A 22698-nucleotide genomic window follows, 5' to 3' on the forward strand; every position below is an offset into this window, starting at 1 on the left:
GGGGCTCTGATCTAGCTGTGTTAGATTTCATTAGCACCTTGAGGAAGAACCCGTCCTGCGGAGGAAACCAAACACATCTAAACAGTGTGCCCATCCTTTCTGTCCTCTTTCAGACTCTCCTCTCTTCTGGTTCTCTTGACTGGTGGTGGAAGTCCATAATAATATGGTACATTCTTCAAATTCAAGGTAAGACCTCGTGGCCCTATGATTATAATGTTACCTGTTCAACTACAGACTGAATGAAGTAGCTATTAGTTAAGTCAGCAAATGGTTGCAACAGTCTACCTGTGGCAGAGAAAGTTCAGATCAGCAGAGGTAAGTACAGGGATGCTGCTCAAGGCTTTGGAAGCTCCTAAGCCATGAAGAGCAAGCAGCAAGGGAGTGCTTAGTCAGATTTCTCAATCCCTTCTATGTGATTGTTCTCCCTACCTCTGAGCACAGCAAGAGATGTGCCAGTGGTCCAGCCTGGTGCAGCTCACCTTTTTCCTTCTGTGTGCTGAGCCAAAAGTCCAGTTTCTATGGACTCAGCAGTATACTGGGAGATTGTCTCTGCTTAAGGAGTCTATCATGATTCTCCTCTTGATAGGGGATCAGGAGGGTTGGAAGTGGAGGGCAAGTCACATGTCTGACAAGCCTGGTAGGGTGAGGAGAAGGCAAGAAGACAGAATCTGCACTGCACCCATAAGGATGCTGCATTGTTAAAGAGGAATCTTTCACGATTAGAGTTGGATGTGTGAGGGAAGGTTTGTGCTAAGGAGGTGAACATATCATCTATAATGGAACAAAGGCTGAGTATGTCATCATTAGTAAGGTATGAAACATTTTTAAAAAGTCAAGAAAAATCCATGGCAAAACCTGAGCTGCAGGAAGATCAAAAAAACTTAATTTCTAAACATTTCTATGTACATAGTTCATTTTTTTCTTGATTCACAGACAACAACTGTACTCCAAAATAGAAAGACAAAGAAACTCCCAGTAGAACTGGGTACTTTTTCCAGAGCCTTATAAGGAATATTTTGTTTCTTGCTTACTAGTTTCACTCTGGTCCAGATATATAGTGACACAGAATTATAATTTTCCAGCCACTAGGTACTCCTTGTGAAGTATCCAGAAAATGGTTGTATGTCACAAGAAACGCATCAAAAGAAGACACTTATTCTCCTCTTCCCCAAGCTGGGCAGTCTAAGAAAGAAGGCAAAAATGAATGAGTCAGAGAAAGTTAGTCACTCCATCACCTCAAGAGAAAACTGATATGGACATGTAGCCCTTCAGGTCTATTCATGTCAGTTCTTCTACTGTGCTCACCAGCCCACTGCCGGACACCAGTGTAGTAAGCAGTATGACTAATACCTAGCATAAATTGTTTGCTCTCTCATCCTCTCCAGAGGAAGCAGCACATGCACCAGTGTGTCTTATTTGATAGATTTTCTGCTGTCTTTTTGAATTGAAGTGCTGCTCTGTAATGATGCTTCAGAAAGCAGATCCAAAAGGTTCAGATCCTGCACTTTGAGGGGAAGCTGGTGAGGTGTGGGACGGTGCCTAATTCTTGCACGTCTTTGCTTCCCAGCCTCTGAAGAATGGGAAAGTTTTGTCTGACTTAAACACAGGCTTTATTTACTCTGACTATAGTGCTATCATGCAATGTTATCATAACAGGGCTTCTCAGGCCAGCACTTTTTGGCAATTACTATCTTTGCCTTGAGACAGAAAAATTCAACACCTTGAGCAAATAAGCAAGCTAGTCCTCAGAAATATTGCTAGAGAGCTGATCAAACATTTGGATGCACTTTCTGTGACTTAGCTAGCAAGGCCCAGCCCCTTCTGCTGACGTCTTTCCTCTCTATCACACATCAGACTTTTCCCAGTGGAGCTGGAGAACAGGCTTCAATGAAAACTGCCTGTTTGCAGCTATATGGAGATTGCAGGCACCACAATCACTATTTCCTCTACCTGGCCTGGAGCAGAAACTCCATCATCAGGATAGAAAGGTAGCCTTGTTGCCTAGCAAAGGTGGGATGATTTATCTCTGTCTCTAGATTGGTCCTTTTTCTTTGCTGCACAAGTGAATTGTTTTCAGACTTCTAAGGGGAATGAAGCCAGGCTAGGAATAGGAGTGGCTGTGGGAGAGCTGCTCTCCCAGAGAGAAGGAGTCACAGCTCTTCTGCTTTTTGTTCCTGTGCAGCACAGGACAATGGTTTTATCTGCCCCAGTTATAGCCCTGGGGGCTACCTTAGGGACTGCAACTAGCATCCTCGCCCTCTGCGGTCTCACCTGCTTCTGCAAATGCAAGCAACCTGGGAAAGGACTCTCAGAAAAGGACCAAGAGGAGGACACGGAAAATACTAAGCCCAGTGTGCTTCAGCCAGTTCAGCAAGTAAGACAGTCTCTAATTTGCTCTGTGATTTTTCTTTAAATGCAGAGGGTGGGAATGCAACTTCTTTCTTAGGCTACGCAGCGTGTGATTTATGCTGCCTATTTATTTGCTCACTGTGTTCAGGATCTAACAACATGTTAATGGGAGGAGGTGTGAGGGAAAAACAGAGATGGGGTGGGTGACCCACAGAATTACCGAAGCAGGAGACAGTTGCTATGTTGTCAAAGAGAAAGCTGCTAACGGCAAAACTAGGGGAGAAGGACTGGAAATGCTGCTTAGCTGTCAAGCTGATCACAAGGGAAATGATTTCCTGAGGAGCAAAGACTGGACTTTATCAGGTGGCATGCAGCACTGTAAGGAGGAGGTAGCTACTGCTGAGATCTCCTATAGCAGCTATTTCTCTAACTCTTGTTAAAAGAATAAGATTAACGAGATCCTGTGGTTCCTGCAGGATAGTTCCCTGTCAACAGCTGGTTTCCTGTGAAAACTATCCCTCTTCCTCCCTCTGCCCCTCTAACTGAGTGGATTAATTATGTTTGAAGTTAAAAAAAGGCATTGAAATGATAACAAAATGCAAATGAAGATCCAGAGTGTGATAACTGGACAATCTCATCACACTGAATTGCTTTTTCACTTACTGTAAGAGTAATGTAGGGTATGGATAATGTTAGGCATCCCTGTGTGGTCTGTCTTTCTTGTTAGAATCCAAAATCCCTGATACAGTCCTGAGGTCAATGCAAAAGAGAGCAAGGGGAATTATAAGACCCTTCTAATATACTTATTAATGGGAAGCTCCCCTTCAAAGGGAAATGTTTGACTGATTTCCTTGGTTGACTATTGTCTTTAGCATGAGCTATAGCACTGGTCAGTCTCTGAAAGTATTACCTGTTGGTTGTTGCTTTTGGTGCTTGTATGTGCCTATGTCCTTTTCACTTTCATCTGACTATTCAACCAAATGTTATGCCATAGCAGCCAATTCCAAAGGCCAGTGATCCGTTGTGTAACAGTCTTTGTTTGCCTTTTAATTATCTGAGCTGCCTATTATTCTTGTATTCTTAAAGAGTGTAGCAGGATTCCTAACTGAACTTCTCTGTAATGTTTGTAATTACAAATTCAGTCTCTCTCTGGCTACTCTTAGGATCTCGGGAGAAAAGAGCCCTGGAATCCTCATGCTCCTGTTGCAGTTCATTCTGAGGAAACATGACCAAATCTACTACTTGTAAGATCTGGTGCAGATAAACAGAATTGCATTACCAGAGCTTCTGGTTGCTGGGGGGTGGGAGGATGGCTCCACTAACCATGGATGAACATCTGCACTGAGCTTAGGACTTCCCAAGAGATTGCTGCTAATTCTGAGCATTCATCCATAAGCACGGCGAATACCTTATAGTACCTGTTTGCATTTTCCTAGGATTAATTTTTCCTGCTATTCTTTTTGATAGTCTTGTCATGTCATTTCCAGGCTCCTTTCTTATCTTTTTTAACCCATACAGGGGATGTGCCAACTCCTGTATATAGGGATGTATAGTAACGCTGAGATTTTCCAAGTTTACTGTTAAAATGAATGAGAAATGTGTAACTTTGACAGTTGTATCACTTTGCATAGCATTTTTTCTACCTGTTGTCTGGAACAATGCTACTCACAGACAACTTTACCATTGTTCTCTTTCTACAACAGACTTTTTGTTGCTGTAATCTTCTAGCTCAGAAACCTCTTAAATCTTTAAGTCCATCCTTGGACCGGACATTTTTCTTTTCTACAGCCTTTTGGGAAAGTGTTAATCCATCCTGGTGCTTGTCCTCTAGGGTGTCATCCTGCTTGCATGACTGAAATCAGTTCTAAGTCACTGTGAGGTCCAATTAAGCCTCAAATACCCAGCAGATATTAGGTTATAGTCCTCACAATATTTCTATGTTCATCAAGTTTTGCCACAACTTAATCCAGTATTGGTCCCACAAATTTTCAATATGACACATCAAATTATTCAACCTGCCCTCAGTGTATCATTATAACCTGAGTGATTGTATTCTTTTAGCATTGAAGACTTTTTAATTAGAAGTATTATTTCTAATGTTACTGGTTTTGTGGTTTTTTTAAAAGAAATCTGGCCAGATTAAAGCAGCTGAATGAACATTCTGTCACAGAAAGTGCAAAATGTTCTTAGTTTGCATATTCCGTATGTTTAACAATCCTTTCCAATTAAAATAGTTTTCTTGCCAGGAACATGCATTCTCCTATGCTGTCACTGATTCAGAATCAGTCTGTATACCTTGAAGGAATTAATCTCAAATTGAGTTCTGAGCCTGTGAAGTTTTATCATCTGTGTCTATGTTTATAAATTGTCCTGTTGGGAGTTTTTTCCAACTACATTAGTAAGCTGTATGTCCTACTCAGTGCTTGACATACTTAATTATTGAAGCCTGTCAGGGCCACTGATTCTGATAAACAGAGATGACAGAAGAAAGATGAAGCAAGACCGCATTTTATTCACTTGGCATGTGTCCCATGACAGTGATACTTGTATTTGCTACAGTCAGAGGCTCCCCATGGACATGCCCTGCATACAGGAGGAGGAGGAGTTTGAACACAAAGATACATCTACAGAACAATTAAAAACTGCTGTAAATGTGCAAAGTCTCAGCAAAGAGTGCAGAATGAAGATTCCTAAACAAATCCAGCAATGGCAACAATCTGGTGCATTGAGTGACACTGGGCAGGGACCCAGAAGCGTCAGTTGCAGCCTCCTTGCCACTTTTGGTTTCTTTGCTTTCATGCATTTTATGCAGAACTATCTGAACTCCTGTCCTCATCTCTTTATTTTAAGATACTGCTGCTGATTTGCAAAGTGAACTTCCATAGGGCACTGCTATGTAACTGGATTAGCAGACAGCACTTGGGAACAGAGCTGGCAGCAAAAATAATAAACAGAGGCAGATGCAGTTGGAAGAGGGGGTGGGCTGGTCCCACTGTGCCTGCATATGTCTCTCATCTCTAATTCTGCAGAGCAGACAGACAAGAGGAATATTTAGACCCAGTGGAGCTCTTAGTTGCTGTGTGCTGATGGATTTCCTGACTAAATGTCTCGCTTTTAGCAAGTGGAAGAAAAGATTGTACTAACAATACCTCACATTTGCTTAGGTGTTTTTATCTCAAAGGATCCCAAAGTGCTTCGTATGCTAGCAGCACACAGCGACGCAGGCATACTGCTCTGGTGTGGTGGTCAGTGACTGGTAGGACAGCAGCCTTATACAGTGGCTTCAGGAGAGAAGGAACAGCAGAGACTGGCCACCATGGCAGAGACTGTATGCGTGTTAGAAGTAATGCCTTTGTAGAACGAAAGCAACCTGCTGTTTCAAGCTGTTGTCTAATGATTCCTAACATCTTTTGCTTGGTTGGTCTGCTTTAATTTTAGAAGAAAGGAAAACTGCATTTAAGGTTTGGATGAGTAACTCCAAATTTCCTATGTATTTTAGGACTGATGAGGCTCACATCTCTAAAAGAGGGATCTCACTTACAGACCCACACCATATGACTTACATAATACATATAAACTCAGCTGAATGCTAGGTGGGGACTGCACACAGTGACGTCTTTCCTTCTCAACCCACTTATCTTTCAGAGCCATTAAAATTAGAGAAGACAAAATTCTGTTACATAGCAGACTTCTTAAACACTGATGCACTGACTGCCTTGAGAAGATGGAGTCGCTGACCTAATTAGTACTTTACCAGTGCCAGGTGCATGTAACCGTAATGCTATGATCTCCTTAAGCAGAGTAAGACTGAAGAGCTGAAGTCCAAGACTGCTCCCTTTCTTCTGCTCCATTTCTTGAGGAATAGGTATGCTCCCTCAGGACATGTGATCTGGGACCACAAAGTCCCAACACAGACAAGTGCTTCAGGGCATCTTCTACATTCATTATTAACAGAAAAGAATGAGACTAATGAAAATCTTTAATTACAATTATGAACATTTTCTGGCTCACCCTCGACCCAAACTTAACACAGAATAGGTTGGCAGGCAGTGGAGTTGGAAAGAATCCCACTGCACAATAATCAACTGAAATGGCAGTTTTACCTCTGCTTTTTGTTTTTCTTGTTTTGGAAACATTAATAAAATCTTTTGGAAGGGTCAGGTAATTTGTTAGTCAGCTTTTGTTCTTTCCCATTGATGAATCAAAATATAAATGAATGAGGAATTATTTAAGTTGTGAGCAGACAGGATTCTTTCTTGGGACATAAGGAAAAGAGGACTGTTACATTCCACTAAAACATCCTTCATTGTTTTGGGATAACAGTAATGACTTTGTGACAACCTTTGCTTGTGCTGCCTGAGCATTACACCATCTTTCAGGTTCTTTGGCTTATTCCATGCTCATGATTCATCAGGGAACTGAAATGTTAAGGAGAAATTTGGACATAAATCCAAATTTCAATCCCAGTACAATAAAGGGGAAAAGTGTGTCTGAGGGTCAGGTGGAGCTCTGGTCCATGGTGCCAAGAGATATCCCAAGAGGCTGGGATGACCACTGAATCAACTACTCTTGGAATGCCATTGCAGGGCTCATTTGTTCAACTGGTTCTCCTTTGTCTTATTACACCATGGTCGTATGTGCTCCAAGTGACTGTATGATCCATGCCTTTGCCTTTCTAATGCTTACTACATACTCACGTAAAATGTTCCAAAATCTGTGGGTGGCTATAGTCTCCTGACCTTGGATTTGACTTCAAACATCAGAATAAAAACCACCATACCTCAATTATAGCAAAATGAACTTCATGGCTGATTTCTGTGCTAGGAGAAAACACAGGCTTGTGAAAGAAGGATTAACTGGTACAGGAACAGCTGGAATAATCAAACAATAAGAGCATATCTTGTTGCAACAAAACATCTGTGGAGGAGTAAAACTGAAAAGACATACACCAAGTAAAAGGGTATCAGCTTTGGCAAGAAAATCTCTAAACATATAGGCAGTGGTTTCTACAACCCAAGAAACAATAATGGTAAGAATGACCAGAGGCACCGTCTTTTCTCCCTTTGTCTCGGCTCATTTAACATTGACAGAATCAGAAGAATGAGTCTAATTAGTGCAAAGTAATAAACATGGTTTTAATTTTCAGTTCAACATTAAGAAAACTGCAGAGCCAGTCCAGCCCCGAGCACTCCTGAAGTTTCCCAACATTTATGGCCCCAAACCAGTAGTAACTTCACCTGAAATTGTTAACTACACGCAGTACTCCCTGAAGACAACAGAAGAACCAGCTGCTGGAAGACATATTGGTTTGGATGAGAACAGGATGAAGATACAAGTCAATGAAGAGCTGTTTGTTCTCCCTCAAAACGGTAGGAACATTGGGTCTTCAGACTAACAATTGCTTTTTTAGGTGTACATCTGTAATTCTTCTCAGCATAATGCAACTGTAGTTAGAGAAATAAATGTGAAAATGAAGACATGGGGTGCTTTTGGCTCTCATCATGAGCATTGTGACTTCTCTCCTTAATGCATGTGTTTGATAGAAAGTAGTCACGGAGCTCATCAGGACATTCAGGTAACAAAGCTGTACTGGTGTCTGATTGTAAATTTTTTAACCTAAACATCTTCTGTGTGGAAGAACCTGGCTCACTGGAGGCAGACATTTTGTAGAAAAAACATGTATTTAAGTGTAGTTTTACTGAGAGCAGTTGCCAGAGTATGGCTGAAATATCTGGCTAAAACTAGGCAGAGTACTTGCTCCAGCACAAATGCTAGCTGCACAGCAACTGTCCTTGCAAGGGACATTGGCAGCAGAGGTTCAAGCTTCTGCTTTATTTTCTGTGTTGCTTTTTTCCACCAGTTTGGTGAGATGGTCTCAGCTTGTTGTAATGTGCAGTGAAACCAAAAGCTGACACCTCAGGCATTTTTGCCAAACAGAATTCTTGTTTGCCAGCCAGCCCAAAGGGTAGAATGCCAAAACCTGGAGCATAGGATTCTTGGAGCCTGAGAGAAAACGCAATGTTATTATATACATCTGGCAGCATGTCTGGGTCCCATCCATACTGATTTTTACCTTCACAGCTGTATTTTAACAGGATAATTGACTCGTATGGTTAGCACATTAATAAAACCTTCCTGAAGATTTGCCAGAGACACAATGCCATCTGTCATGGTTTTTTTTTAAGAGAACTCTTTAGTTTTTTAAAATTGCTCAAGATTTTATTTTTGTCCTTCTGGGAGGACAATTGCTGCATTCACCCCTCCACCCTGAGACCTGTGAGTATAGAAAAGAAAGTGCCATGGGAAGCAGCTGCACTGGAGAAAGACTGTTTGAGACACATCCTTAGCTGTCAGGGAGGTTATAGGGTGGAGAGGCTGAAGGATGATGGCTGCATGTAGGCTAAAGCTTTATATAAGTGTGTTGGTGTAAGAGCCTTTCTGCACTGCTAATGGCACAAGCAAGTTTGCTTCCTGCTGTGCCTGATTTCATAGCTCAAGTATTCCTGAAATAAAGCAAGAATTGTTGCATTCTCCTTTTGGTGTCACATTGAACTGGTCTGGACTGTGGCTGAGACTTTTAGGAGGAAATGTCCCACTATTGTTTTTCTGTGTGAATCAGAATGGTCCTTGCAGATAACAGCTTTTGATGACAAAAAGCTGTGGCTTCCCTTCAGCCTTGCAACTTGCTTTATTTCAGTATGAAATGCATACTTCAAAATCACATGTGGAGAAACTGCCTCACAGCTTCCTGAGCTCATTATCTTCAATGTGGTCAAGCACTATGGAAGCAGATGTCTTCTGTATGACAAAGACTGTATTGTTAAAACCAAAAAATATTTAGAGATGTCTGAACTAATGCAGAGTTGCATGGCAGCTCAAAAGCAGAATCATGTTCTCATTCCAAAGACACAAGTTTTAATTCACCAAAGCGAGTTAAAACCAATATAAAACAATATAACAAGTAATGAGTGTAGTTTAGACACCTTGGCCTAGGCACAAGATAAAAAGGCAAGCGTGTGAACCATGTTGGAGCACAAGGTGGTGGAGAGCAGAAGGCTTGTCCAAGTGCTCTAGAAAGAGCTGAAAGTGAGAAAACAGCAAAAAGGAGATATGATGATGAAGGAGAAGGAACATAAATTATATTCCTGCATACAAGGTGCAGGAATAGTAAGACATTTAGAAAAGTGAAGGTCACAAGAGGGTGGATTTGTTCACCTTGGAAAGTGAATGCCTGCTTGCTAAAGGGGTTCTTTCATTTCCAGGTGTGGTAAAAGACATCTGTGTCACAGAGCATTTGAACCCCGAGAGGGCAGCCAGCTGCAACCAGGCCCCTGAACTGCGCTACTGCCTTGCATATGATCAACAAAAAGCTGAGCTGCGTGTGGCCCTTCTGGAAGGTAAGGGGCATAGACCTTCCACTGGTGATTCTCTCTCTGGAGGGTACAAGACACCTGTTGATTTTATAGAGTCCCCCTCCTACCTTAAAATCAATGTTTCCCTGGGACCACTGGATGTTTCACTGGTTCTGGGCTTGCAGAATAGAAACACCTGGCAATGCCACTGCTTGAAGTGAGCATGCAGGGCATGGCTTGGGGACGACTGTTTGCACAGCTCAAAAGCAGAAGTCAGGAAGCAAAATAGGCTCCTCCAGCTCCAAATGTGGTACAATGGTACAAAGTAACTTCTTTTTACTTTTGCCTTTGGGGTCAGGGGGTTGCTATCTCCTTCCTCTCTATAACTTTCTTTCTTCAACTTGAGCCACTTCCTACTGCTTCTTGTCAAAGCAAGTCAAAGGTTGAGCTGGAGATACCAGACTTATCTTGTAGGCCACTGAGGAAGGTCCTGCTGGCTGTGCCTGACCAGGCAGCCAGGCTCTGTGTCACTCTCTGAAGCGGGAACTGACAACTGTAACAGTTTCTCAGCTCAAGGATGGAGCATCATCAGTTCCTCTGGGAAAGTAAAATAAGCTGACTGAATAATTCATGCACAGTGCAGATCTCTGTGGAAACCTAATCAAATCACACCCTCTGAAGTAAGAAATGAAAGGGTGCTAAACAGCAGCCGCTGATGTGGGCCACCTGCCAGCAGAAAGCCTACAGCTCCCTTCCAGGGTGGATACCCATGCCTGCTGGCTGTCATCCTGGCTCTCTTACATGTGTGCTCCTCCCTGGGTGCCCCATGGCCACCCAGGCAGGATCTGGCTCTGCTCCCCAGCTCTGCTCCCTCAAGAAACCAGGAGACCCCTGTGAACCATGGGACCTGGCAGCTCAGGAGCAGCTGTCCTTGGACTGGCTGCAGCAAGGACAAAAATTTTGAGCACACAGACATGCTATTTTATGACCCCTCGGAGGAAGACATGTTTTTCTTGCTGCAGAGAAAGCAGCACAATTTTGTTGATGCAACTGAAGAGGAGTGTGAAATGCCATTCTCACTCTAGGCTTTTTGGCATAAAAGTGATATAAAATTAGGGATGAATATCTCTTGACACAGATCTTTTGGGCTGTGGGATGGTTTCTGTAGGATTCATTTAGCAGAGGTTAGACAAGCAGAATGTAATAACCCATAGACATACCCCACACTGGCCTGCTGAAATGGATGTGGGCCAAGAGGGAGGTCTCTTCCACCTCTGATGTCTGTGACTGACCATCCTGCTTTGTAAACCTTTGTAAGAAGTTTTCTTTCTGCGCCAAGGTAAAAGTAAATAAGAGTTGCCAATCCTTGTGCCATGCTGTGTCTCATCTTTTTGCTGCTCTACATCTTTCAAAAGAGCGTGTTTCCCTGAACTCAGCTTTTGCTCTCCTAAACACTAATAATGTCCTTCTACTGTGGCAGAAGGACAAGGACATTGTGCAGCATGAGGAAAGCACTACAGCATGGGCTCACAGCTTAGTCTGCCCCATACAAGCAGGAACATGGGTCAATGTCTATGCAGCTGTTTTATTTTATGGTTCTTGTTAAATAAGCAATTTTGCCACAGATATTTCAGGGCTGTCTTTTGTAGGAGTTCCTTACAATCAATCTTTCTTTTCCAGCTATGCATGGCAGAATGAGTGGGGACCAAGATGCTGGCTGCCATTGCTACATACTGGGCACACTGGTGAGCAAGTCTGGTATTGCTGAGGCCCAGACAGAGCTCAAGAAGAAGGTGCTTCACACCCTCTGGGAGGAGGTGCTGCGATTCCCGCTAACGCAGGAGGAGATGTCAGAGGGGACACTGACTCTCACCCTGAGAAACTGTGACAAGTTCTCCAGGCACAGCATTGTGGGTGAACTCAAACTGACCCTTGCTAACATGGAGGAGTCCTTTGGAATAACCCAGTGTGAAAGGCTAAAGACCCCAGAGAAGGTATGGCCTCAGTCTGTGTCAGCAGTCCGGAAACTCTAATGATTAATTGTCCAGACAAAAGAAGCCCTCTTCCAAGATGGCTGCATGTCAGTGTGTGGCTTTGTTTGTTTGAAGCCAGGTTTAGAGGGGTGATGTGTGACTGCAGAGGTCACTCAGCACTGCTGTGTGTTGGCCTGTAGCTAGCTGTTTCAGAAAGCAAAGGCCTATCAACACAGCCCTTCCATCTACAGCTGCCAGTAGTTAAGGTGTGTCAAAACTCCCTCTCCTCCCTTAGTTACATGACAATCTGACAGTGATATATGTAATTTAAAGCCTATGACTAGAAAAAGTTATGTGAGTTTTTGTGAATTAGCGATGCAGGACAGTGGTGGTAAGAGCTGAAATACCAGAGTGCCTATAGAGCAGAACGAAGGGACTCCGCAGAGCTGGGTGAGGGTAGGGCATATGGTGGCACCCCTGGGGAGCCTTAAGCTGGGAGTGAAATACATGGTTGGGACTGAACTGTTGAACTGAAGGCCACTTATCCTTACTGGGATCAATCCAGTGTTATTCGTTCTGGGAGATGTCAAAATATTCCTCATTGCATTGTATTGGTTTTCTCAAACATCAAAACCTCCCTTTCTTTCCTTATCCATACCTTCCCAGCTGCACAGACAGGGAAAATGGAGGGAAGGATTCCAACAGTACTTGAAGTAATGTTTCATGTGCGCTAACTTCTTGCACATTTCCTCAGGACTCTTTTCCTTGCCATGAACCAGATTTCTAGCAGCAATACACTTAATAACATGACAGCAGGGCTCTACTATTGTTGTTACTAGTACATCACTACAAATAGGTACCTGTTGTACTCAGTATGGTATAGGGTGACCAATGCTTAGCGTTGTCACTAAGAATGCTGAAATAAATTATTGCCTGTCACCGTTAGGGGTGAGGGCTCTCCACTGAGTTGGCCACATACACACAGTACAGAGTTAGCACTTCTGATTTCCAATACTGCTAATTTATCTGATTGCCACTTGAATGCTAATAGGGCTGGCTGCTCTAAAAAACCTCTGACAGAGAGAGAGGCAACAGAAACAAATGGGTGGTCTGAAATCAGCTTAATAAACTTCAAGCACAAGGCTAAATATTTGCTTAATAGCTATAAATTCAACTGAGATTCCAGTCCACCGCTGAAAAAAAAAGATGAGAAATTATTCCAATATAATAATTTATATTCCAAAACTGAGATAGATGGACCCCACTCCACACCCCAATCTACTGTAGTATCTGCTTTGTAAGCAACACCCGAGGAACAACCTGTTCACAGCAATGGTCAGTTGTCATTTAGGTACCCCTGATGGAGTCCTGACATTCTGGGTATTCTGCCTTGGTCCAGCTTCACAACTATGCATAGAAGCAGGGCAGCATTCATTTCTTCAGTGCCCCAGTTTGAGCTGAGGATGTGCAGTGAAAGCTGAATTTGCGTCATCTGGGACCTGAGAGAGCCAACCATTGCACAGATAGCTTATATACAGATCCTGAATCATTCATTGAGAACCAGAGCAGGAGGGAGTGAGGGAGAGCTGATCAGAAAAAAAGGAGCTATTTTTGACAGCATCCATCCAGGAACAAAGTTACTGGGGTTTGTTTAAAGTCTGACATTTCCTTCAAAAGCCATCAGGGGCAGAAATTTCGTTCCTACCTTCCTAGTAATTCTCACACACACAAGGGAAAGAGCTCGGAGGGGAGCTTACAGCTTACCTGGTAATGTAATTAGTATTCAGGAATTCATGGAGTCCTGTGAGCAATGCAAAGCATAGATATTGCAGACTGATATCCTTATCTTGTCTTCCTTCCCTCCCACTGCTTTGCTAATGACAGTGATGATAGTGGCTCCTTGCATAGCACCTTCCCTTTTGTTAACTCTTTGTTATGCACACGTAATTCATTGATGACCACCAGATGCTTCTTACCCTTATTGCACAGAAAGGAAGGCTGAAGCTCTGGTGGTTGTGTGAATTTGAAAGGTTGCAGCACAAAGTGCAGGTTATGGATTTAATAGGCAAAAGAAAAAGAAAAAAACAAAACCCAGAAGGAAGGGGAAGAAGGATCTCTGGCTTTGTCTCTTCACGCAGAGATCGACCACGGTAGGTTTTGGTTTCAGGTGGATACAGGCTAATCAAAAACTTGATCAGAATGTTAGGAGCTACAAAGCCATAAGCACAAGATGAGAGATGTGTGTACAATGTGTGTGTTTGTGTGAGCGTGCGTGTGTGCACGTTTACAGAGCCCTGCCACTTCTTACCCCGCCCCCTCCCGCAATATCCACTGTATCTGTCTGCGCCTGGAGCTACAGGAACCAAATTCTAACCAAGAGCTATAGAGTGGGACCTGGTGAGATAAAGAGGGAATAAATAAACAAAAGCAGCTTATGACTTGCCTAAACTGTCATTTTTTTATTGAGGAGGTATTTGTATTTGTCCCTCCATGTACAAACACCTATTCTTCCGTAGTGGACATATAGCCATTTGAATCGGTCTCTGTTTGGTTTTATGTGTGGGTGTTTTTTTTTTAAGATCCACTTAGATTTAGGACAGGATTTATGCAAGTGAAATGCATAGGAGTCTTTTGTTGCTACCTGAGCGCATGAAAAAAAGATTTACTTGGGCTGATTTGGGATTGAATTTCAGGCTTCCTTGCTAATGGCCTCCCACTTGATTTGTGCACGACAAATAAGTCATTCAAACCAGACAGCGATGACAGCTATGTTTTCTGGAGAGTCAATCAGCTCACGGGGAGCATACAGGGGCCTGTCCTTGCCTGTTGCAAGTAACCGGATGAAAACTTAATTTGAAATATTTATGGCTCACTTAGAAGCGCGAGTGCGGAGCACACAAATGGCCCAGAGAAGGGTTGTCTGTCCTAAGGCGTGTAGATCATGATAAAGAGTCCAAAGGGAGTCTGCTGAATCGCCATTGGCTTTCTGGGACTCTTCTGGGTCATTAACCTCACACTAAACCAGACTTCTGTCACAAGCTCCTACTCACCGAGAGAATAACTGCTCCCCTTCAGCCCCTCGCCAGTGGTGTGGGCCACCTCTCCTTCCCAGGGCTCCTGAGGAGGGAGCGGGGGGCTCTTCCAGTGGGAGCGAGGGCTGGCGGGGACCTCCCTCCGCTTGCCCGCCGCGGCCGCCTGCCCAGGGCAGGTGGGAAGGAAAGGCAGAAAGGTCGGGAGGCTAAGAGGCCAATCACTAATGGGAAGAAAGGAATAAAAGAAAAGAAAAAGAAAAAAAATAACCGTGGCCCCCTGAAGTGGGTGTCTGATGGTTCAGAGCATTTGCCCAGGAGGAAATTCTGCAGGGGCAGCAGGGAGAGCAGCTCACAGGCCTGAGGGGAGACAGGCCAGGAAGCAAGTGTGGAATACTGTGCCGATCCCACGGAGGATTTCAAGCTGGCTGGGTTCTCCCCCATGCCAAGTGAGGGTGTCAGAGAAGGTCCAACTCCAGCTCCAGGGTCTGGCTGTGTGGCACAGCCCCGGGTATCACCTGCTCTTCCCCAGGGAGCCCTACGCTCCTGCTAGGCACCGTGGGCCAGGGTCCACATCTGCTCAGCACCCCCTGACAAAAAGAGCAGCTGAAATGAAGCATTAATTACAAAATGCAGTAATGGAAGTAGGGGACATTAATGAAGGGCAGCTAGATTATCTCTCAAAAAAGGAGTATCTGACTGCATGCATGTAGTTCAGCCCCAGATCCTCTTCTTCTGACTAACTACTTCACTGAAAGTAGATACTAGGAAGCAGTTACCTTCCAGTGACAAAAAGAAAGCAATCACTCACATGATCAGGGCCTTATGCATGGAGGAACGAACTCAGACATCTTTGCCAGGTTTATTCTCATCCAGTGTAACTGGAAAGATCTCCTACACAAAGACATGGAGACAACTTGGTCGGTCCACGACCTTCCACCCATCATTATACTATTTAGCTGTCCTAATATTATGGCCAAGATTGTATAAAAGATTAACCCTTCCTGTGTCTCCATTTCCAGGAGCCATCTACGGGCCATGGGGAGGTTCTGCTCTCTATCAGCTACCTGCCAGCAGCTAATCGCCTGCTGGTGGTGATTATTAAGGCTAAAAATCTCCATTCCAAGCAGCTGAAAGATCTACTTGGCAATGGTGAGTAGAATAGCAAGAAAAGAGAGACTTTTGTTTCTGCTGTGATGTAAATCTGGAAAAGAAAGTGGGAAGGGTGGAGTTTGGCAGAAAAACCCCAGATGTTTGGCTTAGAAAGCCGAATATTTGAATAATTTCTAAAAAGTGAAAACCAAACTCCTCAAGATCAAGGTTTTTTATGTTCTCTCTCTCAGTCTGGTGTCACCAGTTAAAATTCTCTTGCATTCATTTTGTTGTATGCTCATTAATACAGTGCCCCTCTCCACTTCCTATACAGATGTTTCTGTCAAGGTGACACTGAGGCATCAGTCCTTGAAGCTGAAGAAGAAGCAGACCAAACATGCAAAACACAAGATCAACCCTGTGTGGAATGAGATGATCATGTTTGAGGTGCCTCATGATCTCCTGCATGCCTCCAGCGTGGAGCTGGAAATGCTGAGCCAGGATAGTATTGGGCAGAGCCACGTGCTTGGCAAGTGCAGCCTGGGCTTACACGTCACAGGCACGGAGAGAAACCACTGGGAAGAAATGCTGAGGAACCCTAGGAGACAGATAGCTATGTGGCACCAGCTCCACATGTAGGCTCATCATGATTATTGCCAGCCAGATTTCCAGCAGGCCTCTGAACTGTGGGAATAAGCTGCATTTCACCTTCCACCTTCCACAAAGTTGCTTGGCACAGCATTCTTCTCATACCACCTTCTCTGATTTTCCTGTCTCATCCTAGTCCAGGAAACTGGCTGGAAAATGTATTTAAAGAACAATCTCTCACCTAATCAAGTGGTTCTCTCAAACAAGGGGTTTGGCTGCCTGGATGATTTGAATTAATTTCATTAGCCTGCCCACTGACATTTCTGTAAAGTCCCTGTTTCTGCAGAGGAGCAGAGAGGAGCAATGGTATCATGGAAATATGAGCCACTCTGTGGCATCTGGCACTGTCACCCAAGTCCTTTGATGAATGCTGGCTCCACAATCATAAACATGTAGCAGATGTTTTACCAGTCACTGTTTTTCACAATACTTTACAAGGCGGTGAGAAATGAAGATCACAAACCTAACTTTCACTGCAGACACAAAGTATCAGTATGAAAGAAAGTGAAGGCAACATGCAGTAGATGGATACCTAGAAAAAGATACAGAACTGGGGGAGAAAACAGAGGAAGAAGAGAGTGTGAGGCAGTCAACGCTATCATCCTGTGTAGCCTTTGAAGCAAACACTGCCAAACAAGAAGTCAAATACCTTCCTTTACGTTTTTTTTCCTGGAGTGTTTGGTACATTTTATTTAGGATTCATGAAAACTGCTGAAAATATCCATATTTCAGGATCCTTTAGCAGAATACTTGTATCTTCTATCTTTCTACAGTGTCACCCAAGAAGACCCTAAACATTGTCAAAAAGTTATTGTTGATGTTACCTCCAGAAACTTGGACCAAATCTTTCTGCTTACTGCCACCTTTTCTGTTTGGTTTTTCTGAGCTAGGAAGTTTCAAATACTATAATTATATTCCAGGCAACATCTAAGATTAGGTAAAAGAAGTGGGATCATTTCATACCTTAGCAGTTGATTGATGCTTTTGGTTTGACAGTTAACTATCACATCCAAATCCTCATACCAGCATTACTTGAAGATAACCCTTAAGAACTGCCATGTATTTCATCACTTCCAGGCAGAAGGAATTCACTGACCAGACAGACTCTCCGGGGCTTGTTTTTCTGTGGGTGCTTTCAGGATTTGATGTGGCTTAAATGTGTTACTGTTTACTGTTCTTTTTTTTGTGTGTGTGTCTAGATGGACTGAAACTCTAGCATTGGCAGTGATGATGTTATAACCCCATAAGAACAGTTTGTCCTACCACTTTATTTCAAGTAGTAGGCACAGCTTTAAGGGACTTCCACGGGAACAAGGCATCCAAAAATCTGAAAATAGAACCATATAGTTTGTAGCACTGAAAAACTCAGAGAACTTCATATTGCAGGGTCAGCTTGACCCTCTGTTTAATTCAAAATATTAAGCTAGGCTTTATTTAGTATCCATCCTATTTTGGTGGCTTGGTCAGAAAAGCCTAGCAGACCGTCATGTGAAGGCTGCCATCCCATTGGCAAAGGGCAACTGCCAGAGCCAGTGTCTGAAAACTGGCTGAAGCACCAGGCACAGAAGGTTATGAAAAGGGGAATGAAGTTCAGCTGGAAGCCTGTCACTAGCAGTGGCTGGGGCTGGTAGTGGTACTGACACTGTTTAACATCTTCATAAATGACCTGGACAATGGGGCAGACTGAGCCCTCAGCATGTTTGCAGATGATACAAAACTGGGAGTGGGGATTGATACACTAGACAGTTGTGCTGCCATTCAGAGGGATGTGGAGAGGCTGAAGAAATGGGCTGACAGGAACCTCCTGAAGTTCAAAAAGGAGAAGTGCCAAGTCCTGCACCGGGGGAAGAACAACCCCATGCACCAGTGCAGGGCAGAGGGCTGACCATCTGGAAAGCAGCTTTCCAGAAAGGATCTGGGTGTCCTGGTGGACACCAAGCTGAACATGAGCCAGAAACAGGCTCTTGCAGCAAAGGCAGCCAACAGTGTCTTGGGCTGCATTAGGAAAAGCATTGCCAGTAGGTTGACAGGGATGATCCTCTCTACTCAGCACTGGTGAGGTGAGGGCACATCTCAAGTGTTGTGTCTAATTCTGGGCAAGAATGCAAGAAAGATATGGACTTACTTGAGAGAGTACAGCAGCTGGCCACGAAGGTGACTAAGGGGCTGGAGCATCATCTGCAGGAGGAGAGGCTGAAAGAGCTGGGACTGTTCGGACTGGTCAAGAGAAGGGTCAGGGTGGGAATTTATCAATATGTATAAACACCTGATCTGGGAGAGGAGAAAAGAAGATGGAGCCAGACTCTTCTCAGTGGTGTCCAGTGACAGGACAAGAGGCAAGGGCACAAACTGCAATACAGGAAATACTGTTTGAACACATGAAAAAAACAAAGGACACCCTCCCCCCCCAACTTCTTTACTGTGAGGATGGTCAAACACCAGAGCAAATTGCCAAGAGAGGTTGTTGGGAGTCCCCATCCTTGGAGACACTCAAAATCTGATGGGATACAGCACTGAACAACCTGCTCTAGTTTACTCTGCTTTGAGCAGGGGTGGATTTGGACAAGATGATCTCCAGAGGTCCTTTCCATCCTTAATGATGTTGTGATTCTGCTAAGAAACTGACAAGGTTGATGCACACTGAAAACTCTGTTATCTTTATGCTGCTATTTTCTTCATAGATGCTATAGCCAGGAGTTACAGGACCGTTTTGGCCAAACAAACAAACAAGCAAGCAAGCAAACAGAAAAGCTAAGTATGCCCAGTGTTTTAATTTCTGATATTGCTCCACTGGCTAGAGGGTATTTAAACAAAAAGAAAACTGACTTTTTGTTCTGCTCTATGGATTTTTGTTTACTAACAAAAAGCTCTAGGAAACTGTGAATAAACTAGGCACAGGGTTTTAGTTGACAGTGAATTATAATAGTTCTGTGTTCATGATTTGCCTGTAGATATACCTGTAGATTTGGAATAATTATTTCCCTTTAAGTGCAAAATTCACTGTAATGTTGGCCTACTCTACATATATGTTCCGTGATTCTTCCTTCTTTTTAGGGTAAGGATAAGAAGGATAACTTCATGGTATGTGGCGCGATGCTATTTGGCTGGCACAGGAAAGCCTGAAGGGCCAAATATTTGCCTTGCTGCCAAGAGGTTTCTCTAGTTCTGCCTTCTGCTTATTTTAATGAGCCTTTTATAACATCTTGGTGACTGATTGTAAACAGCATTATCTGCCTCTGCCCCTGGTGATTTTGGCACACCCTGTAATTAGATGGCAATCCTATAGCATCTAAAGGCATAGCCACTTGCAATCTGATTTTGCTGTGACAAAATAATGTCTTCTTTTACAGCAGAAAAATATGTGTATACACACTACTTAACAACAAATCTGTCTTACAAGCAAAGTGGTGCCATCAGCATTAAAAAACTGTTGCTCCTTGCTTTGCTGCAACGGAATTTAAATGGGGAAGAGAGGAAGAGTGAAAACACATGCATCTTTCCCGGCTGGATCATTTTTGTTGTCTGGCATTTTAGCCTAGAAAGAATGTTTCTTGCATTTCAGCTCAGCCTGAACAAAGGCTGCCAGGTGTTTATTTAAGGAGGCAGCCATTTGCTATGCTGGGGTCAGAAGCAAGCACAGTTAAGGGTGCTGGCTGTCCCAAGCAGGAGGAATGCTGCCTACGTGTGGTACTGGAGGGGCAGGGATGCTCAGCCAGGGCCCTTTTGAACTCTGTTAATAGGAGTTGTTTGTCATTGCATTCCAGCACCTGCCCAGGGCCTCGCCCTTATCCCTCTGAACACCTATATCACCTGTTTAGCAATGCTTGTATGCCCCTGAGCCTCGGCATCCAAAGGGCTGGAGGTGCTGAACTGGCCCAAGCAGACAAACTGGGGGGAATTGTTGTGGTAGGTAGACGACAACATTATTGACATAAATGCAAAGTATTTGCAAATGCATAGTCCCATCATATCCAGCAGCTTCAGAAACAGAAGCTGTTAAAGTATCACTGAAGTGCAGTAAGTCCAGAGAAATAAAGCCATGGTTTTCAGCTCCTGAAGCTGTAAATACAGGAGCATCAGCGAACACCACTAGCATGTTTTAAGTTAAAAGGTGCTGCTTATAAACTGCATCAGAAGAGAAGAAGCAAAAAAAACCCCAGTTATGGCACTTAATGTTCTTTAGCTACGTGTGTGACCAAAAACAACCATTAGGGTCTCCAATGGCTATTTGGTGGTTGCGCTGATTATTCTGCCTACTATAACGTGTTCAAATGAAGAAGCTGGAAGTCAAGAGACTTTGGGGAGAAAGGAATAAAAACCCCAGAGGGTGGGGGCAGTCCACCTGGTGGAATGAACAATCCTTTTCACAAAGGGCCAGAGAGTTGTGAATTTAAGGACAGGGATGTGCAGTCCCCCGTCCTGTGACAAAACCCGAACAACATATCTACTGTAAATGAGAAACCGCTTCGACATCGCATCCAGCATTGCATGGGAGAGATGCTCTCCTGCTGTGGCCTCTGTTCAGAGGCCAGAGAAAGTAACTTGTGACTACATTAAGGAGTTATTTGGTTAAAATATAGGTTATAACCATGCTGTTTTGCCTCAACCTGCACTCAGATCTAGATCTTCCCAGAGAAATTTTTATTTTAGGCAATTTGTGCTACAGTAGACAAGATTAAAAAGCACAGATCACTGATAGTCACTAAAACATCTCTGGGATGTTTTAGACTCATCACCACCCTCAATCCTCTGCCCCAGTTGTAAGGGGGAGTAGTTGCAGCTGGTCTTCTGTAAGGGTAACACTTTTTCACTGCACAGTTTTCCCCTCACTTCTTGTCCCAGATATCCCTGCATGGTGATAGGAACCATGTTCACTTTGCTATGAGGTAATAGATCAGAAATTAATGGAAAATTCCCTTCAAAAGGGCTGGGAAAATTTTCAAGCTCAAGTATTCTCCCCAGCATTACTGTGCTTTCAACACCTTGAACAAAAGTACTTTGCATTTTGCTAGCATCTGTCATCAGTATTATCTGGCAGTAGTGTCCAAAGACACCCATTTTTTTCCCAGAGGTTTTAATTTGGGCTCTAGAAATACAGCTCAAGGTTTTGCCCAAATTTTCCTGATGCCTGAGATGAGTTGCGCACAATGACATTTAGTAAGGGCTGGGAGACAAGAAGGCTTGGACCACGCTTCTTGCACTGTTTTGAAGGTCACTTTGAAGTTTAATTGAATTGAAGGGCAGAGCTTTGGCAGCATTTTTTTATGTGTTTCAGAATTTAACTATGTCCAAAAATGTATTTCATTCATTTGCTGAAAGATAAGCATGATGTGTAAATATACTTCACACTTTTATTGTTTCTTCTGTTGGTAATAATCAAATTGCACTAGAGTAGTAGCAAAGTGAAATAGTGCTTTGTAGCCTTCCAGCATGAGAAGGTTACTTGGTCCTTTAGTGTCCCAGTGTGTTTATTGTACAGAGCCAGATATTGTTTGTCAAGTCTATACTGTTTGCACAGTCCAAAGCACAAAAACAGAGCATGAGGCTCAGCCATTGCGTCTAATGTTAACAGCACAACATGTACATCACCACAAGTAAATAATTCCAACCTGTATCAACAGTGTGTCTGCGTTGTTTACTCTAGGATAAGACCCCTCTGCTTGCAGCTCATGTCAGGGGTGCAAAGCACGGGGATGAGCCAACATCAGAAGGTCCTTGGAAGGGTGTCATCAAGGGATGAGTGTACAATGAGAAGGTGAGCACTCAGCAACGGAGTCCCATCCTGGCCAAGCATAGAAAACCTATTGGCTTTTTCAGCAAGGTGGCAGCTAAACAAAGCTGTAGAGGCTTTCCTGCAGCTGCAGGGAGGTGACGGAATAGGATCCGGGAATCAGATTCCTCACAAATACTGGCTCCATCTCCAAAACAAAACAAAGAAGTGAGTTTGGATTCAGTCTTTTTGCTGATCTCTGTACTTTCAAGGTGGTGCTGATGATACTCTGTAAACTGTGCATCTCTAAGGAGGAATACCTACTTAGCTGACCTGATACCATCACTGGAATTAGCTCGTTCTGAACAAGACACAGAGATCAAAACCTGCACATAAAAGTAAGAGAAAACAGATTTTTGGGGCAGGAATGGGAAGTATTTACTTCATTGACAGTTTGGGGGCACTCCCTCACCCATCACAGTCAGTGTTAAAGCACGAGGAGAAACAACAAAGTGAGTTTGCGGGAGCCCCAGGCTGCTGCTGGC

The 22698-nt window shown here is 43.6% G+C and overlaps 1 protein-coding gene across 1 annotated transcript; it reads left to right on the forward strand.

Annotated features, from left to right (window-relative positions):
• The first annotated feature begins 1870 nt into the window (after positions 1-1870).
• Positions 1871-22061, forward strand: SYT13 (synaptotagmin 13). Its single transcript, XM_005446940.3, has 6 exons — positions 1871-2374; positions 7496-7718; positions 9612-9746; positions 11382-11695; positions 15726-15855; positions 16130-22061. The coding sequence occupies exons 1-6, from the start codon at positions 2192-2194 to the stop codon at positions 16432-16434; spliced, it is 1290 nt and encodes a 429-aa protein (XP_005446997.1). The 5' UTR covers positions 1871-2191; the 3' UTR covers positions 16435-22061.
• The last annotated feature ends 637 nt before the right edge of the window (positions 22062-22698 follow it).

The sequence above is a fragment of the Falco cherrug genome, chromosome 7 (genome assembly GCF_023634085.1).
Source record: "Falco cherrug isolate bFalChe1 chromosome 7, bFalChe1.pri, whole genome shotgun sequence".
Classification (NCBI taxonomy): Eukaryota; Metazoa; Chordata; class Aves; order Falconiformes; family Falconidae; genus Falco; species Falco cherrug.